Source organism: Desmodus rotundus, chromosome 13 (assembly GCF_022682495.2).
Source record: "Desmodus rotundus isolate HL8 chromosome 13, HLdesRot8A.1, whole genome shotgun sequence".
Taxonomy (NCBI): domain Eukaryota; kingdom Metazoa; phylum Chordata; class Mammalia; order Chiroptera; family Phyllostomidae; genus Desmodus; species Desmodus rotundus.
The window spans coordinates 38,145,843-38,158,644 of record NC_071399.1 but is presented as its reverse complement, the minus strand read 5'-3'; the positions used below and the strand labels follow the sequence as shown (position 1 = coordinate 38,158,644).

Below are 12,802 nucleotides of genomic sequence, written 5' to 3'. Positions count from 1 at the left end.
AACAAAGAGCAAGAAGGTAGAGTGTGAGTTGCCCCTAATTGGTGCAACTCAAGAACAGCACAACTGGTGAACTAAAGGCCCACTGGGGAGCACAAGGACCACGAGGAACTGCACTGCAGGCTGAACAACAGCAAAGACTGTGGCCCAGGAAGGGAGACAAGTGAAACCAATCCTTCCAACCACCCCTTCCCGTTCCACAGACAGGACCACCAGCAGAACTAACCTGACCGGTTTAAGGCCAGCAGAAGACTTTTAAAAAAATTTTCCCATTCCCCCTGAATTCCTTCTTCCTTTCTTTTTTTTCGTTCCTTCTTCCATCCTTTCTCTTTTTTATTCCTTCTTCCTGCCTTTTTAAATTTATTCTGTTGTTTTAATTTTTGTTAAAATTCCTTCTGATCTTGCCTCCGATCTTTCTTTATTCCTTCTTCCTTCCTTCCTTTCCTTTTTTATTCCCTTTTTTGCTTCTTCCCTTCTTTTTTTTTCCCTTTCTTCTTCCCCCGCCCCCCTTTCTCTTTTTCCCACAGGTGAGACAACAAAACCTGGAGTGCTGAAAAGACCAGAGTTAGACCGTGTTACACCCATAAACATCAGGTCAAGACCAGTGAGCACAGGAGATTAAGGAGACAGCACCACTGAATCCCATTGGCATTCTACCATAGAAGTTCATACCATAAACCCAGGGAGTCAGAATAGATCAATTTAAGAAGCAGAGGCTAACAAGAAGAGCCTCACAAACAATGGGAAGACAAAGAAACAACTCCCAAATGAAACGAAAGAAGGAAGCCTCAGAAAGAATGCTAACTGAAAATGAGGCATGTCAACTATCAGATACTGAGTTCAAAGCAATGGTCATCATGAAGCTTACTGAGCTCTCTGAACTCAAAGAGAATTACCAGAAACTACAGGGATACTACAATGAACTCACTGCAACCTATATCAACATGAAAAAGGAAATAGAAACTATCACCAAGGGCCAAGAGGAAATGAAGAATACAATTTCTGAATTGAAGAACACAGTAGAAAGAATGAAAAGCAGACTTGATGAAGCAGAGGATTGGATCAGCGAGCTGGAGGACAAAGTAGAAAAAAATACCCAGAAAGAGCAGGAAAAGGAAAAGAGGCTCAGAAAGAATGAAGAGGCAATAAGGGAAATGCAGGACAACATGAAACATAACAATATCAGTATAATAGGAATACCAGGAGGAGAAGAAGAAGAGCAAGGGATAGAAAACCAGTTTGAAAAAGTAATGATGGAAAATTTCCCTAATCTGATGAGAGAAAAATTCACCCAAATCCAGGAAACACAGAGAGTCCCAAGCAAGAGGAACCCAAAGAGACCCCCTGCAAGACACATCATAATTAAAATGGCAAATTTCCAAGACAAAGAGAGGATCTCAAAGGCAGCAAGGGAGAAAAAGGAAGTAACATACACGGGAGCCCCAATAAGGTTAGCAACTGACTTCTCAAAGAAAACGCTCCAAGCCAGAAGAGAATGGCAAAAAATATTCCAAGTAATGAGAACCAGAGGCCTGCAACCAAGGCCACTTTACCCAGCAAGGCTCTCAATCAACATAGAAGGCCAAATAAAGAGTTTCCCAGACAAAATAAGGATAAAAGAATACGCTTCCACCAAACCAGCTCTGAAGAGATGCTAAAGGGACTGCTTTAAGGAAAGGAAGGAAAAGAGAAAGAGAGAGGAACACAGGTAGGAATAAAGGCAATGAATAACTACCTATCAATAATAACCTTAAACGTAAATGAATTAAATGCTCCAATCAAAAGACATAGAATAGCTGAATGGATAAGAAAACATGACCCACACATATGCTGCCTACAAGAGACACATCTCAGGACAAAAGACTTACACAGACGGAAAGTGAAGGGCTGGAAACAAATTTTCCAAGCAAACGGACAGGAAAAAAAAAGCAGGTGTTGCAATACTCATATCAGACAAAATAGACTTCCAAAGAAGGGCCATAAAGAGAGACGCAGAAGGTCACTTCATAATACTCAAAGGAAGAATCCACCAAGAAGGCATAAACATTGTAAATATATATGCACCCAACATAGCAGCACCCAAATACATATAGAAAATCTTGGAGGACTTCAAGAAAGATACTGACAATAACACGATTATAGTAGGGGATTTTCACACCGCACTATCAAAAATGTTCTGAGGGGCATGATCATAGTAATACAGGCCTACCTTTAAAAGATAGAAACATTTCAAACAAACAACCTAACCCTATGCCTACAAGAACTGGAGGAACAACAACAAAGACAGCCCAGAGCAAGCAGAAGGAAGGAGAAATAACCAAGATCAGAGCAGAATTAAATGACATAGAGATTAAAAGTGCAATTCTAAGGATCAATGAATCCAGGAGCTGGTTCTTTGAAAAGATAAACAAAATCAACAAGCTTTCAAGCAGATTCACCAAGAAAAAAAGAGAGAAGACCCAAATAAACACAATTAGACATGAAAAAGGAGAGATTACAACTGATACCACAGAAATACAAAGGATTGTAAGAAATTACTACGAAGAACTGTATGCCAAGAAATTTGAAAACCTAGGTGAAATGGACAAAATTCTAGAAAAATATAACCTTCCAAAACTGAATGAAGAAGAAGCAGAAAGCCTGAACAGACTAATAACAGCAGACAAAATTGAAGCAGTCATCAAAAAACTCCCAACACACAAAAGCCCTGGACCAGATGGTTTCACAGGAGAATTCTACAAAGCATTTAAGGAGGAGCTAAGCCCTATCCTTCACAGACTATTCGAAAAAACCCAAACTGATGGAAGACTCCCCAACTTTTTTTATGAAGCCAGCATCATCCTAATCCCAAAACCAGATAAAGACACAATGAAGAAAGAATACTTCAGGCCAATATCTCTGATGAACATAGACGCTAAAATTCTCAACAAAATATTGGCAAACCGCATCCAGCAATACATTAAAAAGATCATCCACCATGACCAAGTGAGATTCATCCCAGGGATGCAAGGATGGTACAATATTCGCAAATCAATAAACATAATACATCACATCAATAACTGCAAAGACAAAAATCACATGATCATATCAATAGATGCGGAAAAAGCATTTGATAAGATACAGCACCCATTTCTGATAAAAACACTCAGCAAAGTGGGAATAAAGGGAGCATTCCTCAATATAATAAAGGCCATATATGAGAGACCTACAGCCAACATCATACTCAATGGACAAAAACTTAGAGCTTTCCCACTAAGATCAGGAACAAGACAAGGATGCCCTCTCTCACCACTCCTATTCAACATAATATTGGAAGCCCTAGCCACAGCAATCAGACAAGAAAAAGCAATAAAAGGCATCCAAATTGGAAAGGAGGAAATGAAACTGTCACTGTTTGCAGATGACATGATAGTGTACATGGAAAATCCTATAGACTCCACCAAAAAACTACTCAACCTAATAAATGAATTTGGCAAAACAGCTGGATACAAAGGCAATACTCAGAAATCAAAGGCATTCCTGTACACCAACAATGAAACTGCAGAAACAGGAATCAGGGAAAAACTCCCATTGGATATAGCAACAAGAAAAATAAAGTACCTAAGAATCAACCTAACCAAGGAGGTAAAAGACCTGTAGTCAGAAAACTATACAACATTGAAGAAAGAAATGAAGGAAGACACAAAGTAATGGAAGCATGTACCATGCTCATGGATTGGAAGAATTAACATCATCAAAATGGCCATACTACCCAAAGCAATTTATAGATTCAATGCAATCCCTATTAGAGTACCCATGACATATTTCACAGATATAGAAAGAGCATTTCAGAAATTTATATGGAACCATAAACGACCCCGAATAGCCACAGCAATTTTGAGAAAGAAGAACAAAGCAGGAGGGATCACAATACCTGATATCAAACTGTATTACAAGGCCACTGTAATCAAAACAGCCTGGTACTGGCATAAAAACAGGCACATAGACCAATGGAACAGAACAGAGAGCACAGAAATAAACTCAAGTCTTTACGGTCAATTAATATTTGACAAAGGAGGCAGGAGCATAAAATCGAGCAAGAACAGCCTCTTCAACAGATGGTGTTGGGAGATCTGGACAGCTATGTGCAAAATAATGAAACTGGATCATTAACTTACGGCATACACAAAAATAAACTCAAGATGGATAAAAGACTTAAATATAAGTTGTAACACCATTAAAGTCCTCGAGGAAAACATTGGCAGGAAGATCTCAGACATTCCATGCAGCAACATCCTCACAGACATGTCCCGTAAAGCAAGGGACATAAAGGAAAGAATAAACAAATAGGACCTCATCAAAACAAAAAGCTTCTGCAAGGCTAAAGAAAAGAGCACCAAATTACAAAGAGAACCAACAGTATGAGAAAACATATTTGCCAATGATACCTCAGACAAGGGCCTGATCTCCAAAATATATAAAGAACTCACAGGACTCCACTCCAGGAAGACAAACAACCCAATTAAAAAATGGGCAAAGGACTTGAACAGACACTTTTCCAAGGAAGACATACAGAGGGCCCAGAGACATATGAAAAGATGCTCAGCATCAGTAGCTATCAGAGAGATGCAAATTAAAACCACAATGAGGTACCATGTCACACCAGTCAGAGTAGACAACATAAACAAATCCACAAACCAATGTTGGATAGGATGCGGAGAAAAGGGAACCCTGGTGCAGTGTTGGTGGGAATGTAGACTGGTGAGGCCACTGTGGAAAACAGTATGGAATTTCCTCAGAAAACTAAAAATGGAACTGCCCTTTGACCCAGCAATTCTGCTGCTGGGATTATTCCCTAAGAACCCTGAAACACCAATCCAAAAGAACCTGTGCACCCCAATGTTCATAGCAGCACAATTTACAATAGCCAAGTACTGGAAGCAACCTAAGTGCCCATCAGCAAACGAGTGGATCCAAAAATTATGGTATATTTGCACAATGGAATTCTACACAGCAGAGAGAAAGAAGGAGCTTATACCCTTTGCAACAGCATGGATGGAACTGGAGAGCATTATGCTAAGTGAAATAAGCCAGGCGGTGAGGGACAAATACCATATGATCTCACCCTTAACTGGAATATAATCAGTAGAAGAAAAAAGCAAAGAAAATAGAACCAGAGACATTGAGGTTGGGAACAGTCTAGCAGTGGTCAGAGGGGAGTGGGGCGGGGACAGTGGGAAGAGGGGATTGCAGGAACTATTATAAAGGACACTTGGACAAAATCGGGGGGGATGGTGGAGGTGGGGGAGGGAGGTGGGTTCAGCTGGGGTGGGGTGGAGGGATGGGGAGAAAAGGCATACAACTGTAATTGAATAACAATTACAGTTGTATGAAAATTAAAAAAATGCAATAGAACATTGATATAAAACAATTAAATCATCAATTAAATTTTGCTCAACATGATAATATTTTCTATATAATATGTGGTCTTTTTAGGGTATAACTAATTTTGAATTACCATATATAATGAATAGAATTGTGTTCTTTTAGAATGAACATGCAATTAATAGTGGTTATTTTTGTTTCATGACATCTCTTTGAGGATACTTTATTTTAGAGTATAAGTAATTTTCATTTATAATAATATATTCACATATAAATTTCAAATCTCATAACCTTATAAAGGTAAAGATATGGTCATTCTTAAAAAGAAATAACTAGCTCTATTTAGGAAGCAGTCAGAAACAGGAATTATTTCTTATTACATTGTAGTTTTTAGAACAAAAGCACTAATCTGGTCGACTAACCTTTAACAGAAAGTGCAAAGTCAGAGATGTCAGTTTGTAGCAGTAAATATTCACTGGCAAAGTTTTTATATCAAAGATTGGAACTGTAGGAGATGCCCCTGGGATTTAGTGTACTCTAACATCTATTAATCCTTGATACCTTAGGTGACTTGTCAAAGAAGTGCTGCATTTACAAGGAGCTTGCAAGGAGGCCCAAGAGGGCATATTCAGCTAAAGGTCAAGGAAGCAATTAATGTTCTCTGCTTTTCCCTAAAGAACTTTCACAGCAAACATTGCCCTTCCCCCAGCCCCGTCTTAGCAACCCAAGTGAATATAATGAAATAAAAGTTAAAGTTCAAATAAAACATACTACTAATTTTATTTGGTTCTCAGAGCTCTTCCAAAGTGAATACATTCTGTTGTTTAAGGAGAAAGATAGTGAAATATATTAGAAGAGGGGGCTCTTGCTGAAGAATATCAATTTTTCATCTCTGGTTTCTCTGCATGTCTACCAAGAATCAGTGAGTGTTTGTGGTGCTGGTGGAGTGAGGTGGTAGATTGGGCCCTTCCTGTGGTGTGTAGTGAAGTTGGAGTTCTTTGGGGGAATACTTGATTTTGTATGGATCCTAAGAAGGACTCTATTAAGGGATCACAGAATTTAGGACAGGAAACAGAAAATTATCTATGATTTTTAAAACAGATGATTACCTGTGAATTTCATAGGCTGACATGGGGCTCTTTTTTCTGTTTCATTGTGCTCTCCTTCACTTTTATTTTAACAATTTTCAGATAGCATTGTAATTGTCCATTTACATCTCTGTCTCTGCACATCTGTAAATTTCACCAGCACAGGGGATGTATCCTTGAGTTTTTTTAATTCTCAGCCACTAGACAATGTGTAGAGTTTAGTAAGTACTTAGTGAATAGTTGCTGAATGAATAAATTAATGAATTTCTTAGCCTGTGATTTGGAAGACATTTCTTCTGCCTGCTGATGAATCTTACTTTCCTTTCATTCACTTCCCTTCCAAAGTCTGATATCTCTCTTTTTTTCTCCACTACTGACTTCCTTTGGTCTACTTTTTTAAACTATCTCTTCTATATTTCCTTAGCACATTGTATCTCTCTGGCAGCACTTCCCCACATGATGGAATGTAGTTATTTTATAATATCATAGAAATTCAGTTGTACAGTGGTCCCAGTCCAGCAAGACCAAACATCAATCTGATGTATCCCTAATATCTTGAAAGAATGGTCGTCTGGTTTCTGTATGATAGTTTATGGGGACTAGTTGCTTACTACCTCCTGGGATGAGCCATTTTATCTTTGAAAAGGTGTGATTTTGGGGGGAAAAACGTTACAAATATGCTCTATTGTAATTTTCCACATTGGGTTCAGATTCTGCTTCCTGGGAACACAAACCACACACACACACACACACACACACACACAACTATCTCTTCCATTTAGTGCTCCTTCAAATTTGTGAAAACCCTTGTGTTCCCTCAGATTGTTTCTTCTTTATGATAAAAATGCTGATGTGCTGAAACTATCCTCATATGTCTGAGTGTCAAGATTTGTCACCTCCCATTTTCTCAGTGGCCCTCTCAAATGGGGCTTTCCAAAGTGCATATGGGGCTACAAATATGACCTGACCACATTCAAATAGAGCAGAGCCATTACCTCCCTCATTTAAAATTATATTGTTAATAAAGTCTGGGTATATTACCTTTGTTTGATAGTAGTATTTTGATAGTAGTATTTTATTTTTGATTAATATTGAGCTTGTGGCTCCAAATAATTAAGTCTGAATGTGGACCTTACACTAGTCTTTTCCAATTTCATATTAAGTCAATCTACTGGTATAGCCCATTAAGATATTTTGTTTTACATTTAGTTTTCTATTATAATTCCCCATTAAACTCATGTCATTTGAGTATTTAATCATGCTCTTAATATCATCAGTCAAACCAGTAACAAAAATATCAATCAGAGCAAAGCTGTGAACACGTATTTATTAGAAAGTTTTATCCAGGTGGTCATCAAAGCCAAGTACTTAAGGGGTGTTGTGGAAAATCTAACTTGTGTCCAATTTGGAGTTTCTTCAGGTGATGTCATGAGGTACCACATGTATCACTGAAATTCAGACAGCTGTGTCTCCATTTCTTCTTTTCCCAAGGGCAGGGACGAGGTCTATCTGGCTAACTGCTGTCTTCCCGTTATCTTGCAGAGTGCTTGGTACATAGCACACCTTCAATGTATACAGTTTTATTAAAAGAATAAATGGAACAACCAAAGAACAAATGTCCTGGCTTAAGTTTTTAAAATGAATCTTTTCTGCTGACTTCTTTCTCTTTTAAAGAATTACAGGTATTTTCCTTTTCTTGGTTTCATAACACTATTTCCTTTTTGTACTTGACATTGTCTTTATTTTCTACCTTTTCTTCTGGAGAGAATTGACCCTGGATTCATTAATGTTGAGGTGGGAAAAATAGCAAATAACAAAGAGAAGACTGAAAGGATCAGTGGATTTTAAGAGTAGGTGTAAGGAATAAATAGTTTCCCTATCAATGCAAATCATACATTAGATAGGTTAAACCTAAGACACACTTCCTTTATGAAGCTATACCTGAATAACCTCTACCACAGTGCCACAATAATTTTCCCCTTCTTTATTTAACTATAGAATTTCCCCCCCAAGCATTAATGAGGTATAATCAATGAATGGAATTGTATATATTTAAGATGTACAACTTGTTTCACACATTGTGAAATGAACACCATAATCAAACGAATTAACATGTCCATCACCTCATATAGTTAACATTTTCCTTTTTTGTGGTGAGAATACTTAAACTCTACTCTCATGGTAAATTTAAAGTGTATAATACATCATTATTAACTATTGTTACCATTTGTTCATTAGATATCCCGACCTTATTTATCTTGCATAACTAAAACTTTGTACCCTTTGACTGACATCTCCCAATTTCTGCCACCTCCCAGCCCCTGGCAACCTCCATTCTACTCTCCACTTCTATGAGTGACTATGGAATTTTTACTCCAATCTCACACAATCTAATATTTTTGATTATATGGTTATCTTGTTTTAGCATTTACTTTCATACCCAAAATATCATAACAGCTATAATAATAATGACAATAACAATAACAATGATAATAATTTATTGAGACCAATGTAATAAGACAAAGTGCTAAGCACTTTACATAGATCATCTTATTTAAATCTCCCAACACTTTTTGATGTATATTTTTCTGTCTTTCCTACTTTACCAATATGGAAATGATGGCTTAGAGGGAGATGTATATCTTGCTCCTTAACTAATTTCTAAATTCTCTGGGACTTTTAGGTTCTTTTTATTATTATAATTTTTATCCTCACCTGAGGACATTTTCTTCTTCCTTGCTTTTAGAGAGAGGGAGAGGGCGAGAGAGAAAGAGAGAGGTGAGAGAGAAACATTGATTGGTTGCCTCATACTGGCTTCGACTGAGGACCCAACCTGCAACATAGGCATGTGCCCTGACTGGGAATAGAACCTCTGAACTTTTGGTTTATGGAATGACACTCCAATAAACTGAGCTACTCTGTCCAGGGCAGGTTATTTTTAAATTACATGATTTTAATAGTTTGGAGTGGGGGCTTTGGAACAACCAAAAAAGGAGTTCCTTTTTGGCTCCTTCATTTACAAGCTGTGTGAGCTTGGTCAAATAATAAAGTTCTCCGAGTCCTGGTTTTGTTATCTGTAAAAGTACAAATAATGCATATCTTTCAAGGTTTGTGCAAAAGTTATATGAAATATACACAGTGTATTTAACATGGTCTAGCATGTGAAGAAAGTGCTCAGTAATTGATAGTTAATGTTGCTTATTAACTGTATGCAGTGTTGTGGATATTATGATACCATGAGTTGTCCCCAAAATAATAACATAAAAATAAATAATAATAAAATAATACAAGAGTATATTGTTGGGTGGTGTTAAATATTTTTTATCTGAATAAAGGCAGGTCATAAAAGATATATGTTACTGAAATAACTGAAATTACATTATGCAGCCAATATGAATAGTTGGATTCTTATATTCCATATCAATATTTCTTTTGTTCTAGATGTTCTATCGGGCTGCCTTAAATATATTCCTTTAAAAAACTATATTAACATTTGTTTCACCTGGCATTGCACAAATGGATAGTGGTGATTTCAACTTTGGTGAAAATCGGGAAGATGTTGCCATCCTGATGTATGAAATATTAGCTTACCTTATGGGTCATTTTCAAATAATTCACCTTACCAGTACATTGTACCTAAAGTCAATGAATATTCAAAAGTAACTTAGAATAAGTAGAATTCTTGCCTTTCCATCAGGTTCTCCTTTTTTCATGGTCTTACTAACACAACCATAACAATTGCCTTTTTCTTTTCCTTTCAGGGGACAGAGAAGACAATAGTGACAAGAAAGTGGTTGCAGAGATCATGGCAAGATGTTTTATTCCAACTCTAGTAACAGCCACCTCCTGGGAGGGATTTCATTTTGTTGGTCATGAGATTCGAATAACTGAAGCCATGGATTGTTATGGTGCTGTTGTTTGGCCATCGGTATAATTTCATACAAAATTTGCTACATTTCAATTATTTTCAGTCAGTTTTGTTCATTATTTGGTACTATTTGGGAAAAGTAAATAGGTTCTATAGCTCTAATTTTTGACCTCAAACAGTAAAATTTAGAAATCATGAAATTCAGAAAATGCTTCCACAATTAATTCTACTTCTGACTTGTAGGATAATTTTTTTTAAATGTTGTTTATACCTTGAGGGTTATTTTGTGACCATGAATTTAGAATAGTGAACATTTCACTTCCCATTTAACTGGATCCATTTGATTTAAACAATTATAATGAAATGTTTAGCAGTGTCAACATGGAGAATATTCGAAAATATATTCCTTTATTAATTGTCCCATGAAGGGTGTAGACCTCTCACCACTATCTGCTCCAATCCCACACGCTTCTTTGAAATGATTATTATTAGAAATTGCTTTCTTTAAAGATAAACCTAAGCAACTGAACTCCATATTTTTAGTTGTCTCTTTTCTTCCCACAAACCCCAAAGACTTTTTCTAACTTAAATGTTGAGCCACTGGATAATATACTTCTGTTGTAGTGATATATATGTATACACACAAATACACACACATACATATCATAGCATTAGTGGGATATTCATCCAATAGAGTTTCATTGTACATTCTGTTAATACTGTCCAAACACTATTTTTTTCTTTTCCTTTTTTTAACTTTCATAGGCCCTTGTTCTATGCTATTTTCTGGAAACAAATGTAAAACAGTATAATATGATTGACAAAAATGTGATTGAAATTGGAGCTGGAACAGGGCTAGTCTCTATTGTGGCAAGTTTACTTGGTAAGTAAGTATTTGTGATTGAATGGGGTTTGAAGAATTTAATGATCAAATATCATTATTTGCTTTTATTTCCCAGTACACTATGACTGGGTCCTATTTTTAACTCCTTAATTGTTTGAATGGGCTTCATCAAGAAACTACCAATTTTAAACTCACCTTACTGGTTTCTTTCAGAATTTTCTGTGAAGTATTAATTCTTCTTATGGAGTGCTAAGTCACAAATGTATTCTAATTTGGAGGTGCACTTAAGTATCCTGACTGTTAGAGTAGTGCATGAAATGCTAGGTATATGTAGAGTCTACTGCTGCTGACTCTGATGTTTTTTAGGTAAATATTAGCTCACTTTAACATTTCTATTTAACAAAATATTCCTTTTGGGTTTTGAAGTCCTATGCTTTTATGAAAAAGCCCCTGGATAGAGAAGGAATATTAGAAATCACAACAGCTTCTGATTTTATGTATTTGCCCTTGAATTTATTTTCTCAGTTCATTTTCATTCTTCTTTTGCAATTTTTTTATTCTCTCACCAGAATCTTCTTTTTCAACTAAATATATGATGGTCTTTATGTATGCCTCAGCCTACTCCAGTTCAGTCTTTTTGTTGTTGTTGTTATAGATTTGATCGCCTTAATTTAGCTGTCTTTTCTGATGTGTGCTACCCAAAGCTATCTTGATTTCCTTGATCTTCAGAAGTGCACACGTGACCACTCTAAAATCTTGAGAAGAGTTCAAGATTTAACAGTTTACAACTTTCTGAACACTGGGAAAATATAGGACCATTGAAGTCCTCTATACACACGCACACAAATTCTTTGTCTTGATATTTCTTTCAAAAGTCACAATTCAGTTTTGTGTGGAGAGAGCCTAAAGGACTACTGGATTTATACCTAAAGGATTCCTTATCTAGGAGCAGAATTTGTGTCTGGAAAGTCACTTGTTTCATTAAAAAGAATTATCGTTTCAATATGCTTGTATATCTGGACACAAATATCAAAAGATGGAAGCTTTCTTCAGTCAGTATTCCAAAAGTGGTGGTGTTCCTCACTCTAGACATAAAGATATTAATAGTTAGATTTTTTAATTTTTTAAAAATTTTTATTGTTATTGAATTACAGTTGTATTTTATATTCACTTTAAGTACTGTTGTATTCCTTATCTTGGAATTATAAAAAGATTAATTGAAAATGATAGAACCACCCACATTGGAATTGAAGATTCTACCAATGATGTGCCTATTTCCTTCCATTTTAACATTTCCCACAAAATACAATTAATGGCCAGAGAAACTTGCCATTGTGGTTATGAAATAGGTTCTAAATTGGTCTGGGCTGAGCTAGACTTATCTTCCAGTTCTGCTTTTTCATTGCTTACCTGAATCTGTTCGTGTGTGGTGATGTGGAATTCACCAAAGCTAGATTTATTTACAAATTATTTTAAGTTTCTGCTCCTGCTCCAAGTTTACTTTAAGGGCCAAATTTTATTGGTTATTGGTTTCTACAATTTTGCCCCTTCTGATTTCCTCCTGAAAATGACCAGCACTATTCATTTTTAACTTGGAAATAGTTTATATCTTCTTCATTTGAGCATTCTGTTCAAAGATCT

The 12,802-nt window shown here is 36.3% G+C and overlaps 1 protein-coding gene across 4 annotated transcripts in view; it reads left to right on the top strand.

Moving 5' to 3' along the window:
• Window positions 1-12,802, top strand: part of METTL21C (methyltransferase 21C, AARS1 lysine) — a 33,670-nt gene that overhangs the window by 14,567 nt on the left and 6,301 nt on the right. For 3 of the 4 annotated variants that reach the window (XM_024578869.4, XM_045186724.3, XM_045186725.3), the window contains exons 3-4: window positions 10,211-10,377; window positions 11,083-11,200. In XM_024578869.4, the coding sequence (XP_024434637.2) occupies window positions 10,211-10,377; window positions 11,083-11,200 (285 nt within the window). Of the gene's footprint in view, window positions 1-7,991; window positions 8,132-10,210; window positions 10,378-11,082; window positions 11,201-12,802 lie in introns of all 4 variants that reach the window. The other variant, XM_071220198.1, reaches the window with a different exon arrangement.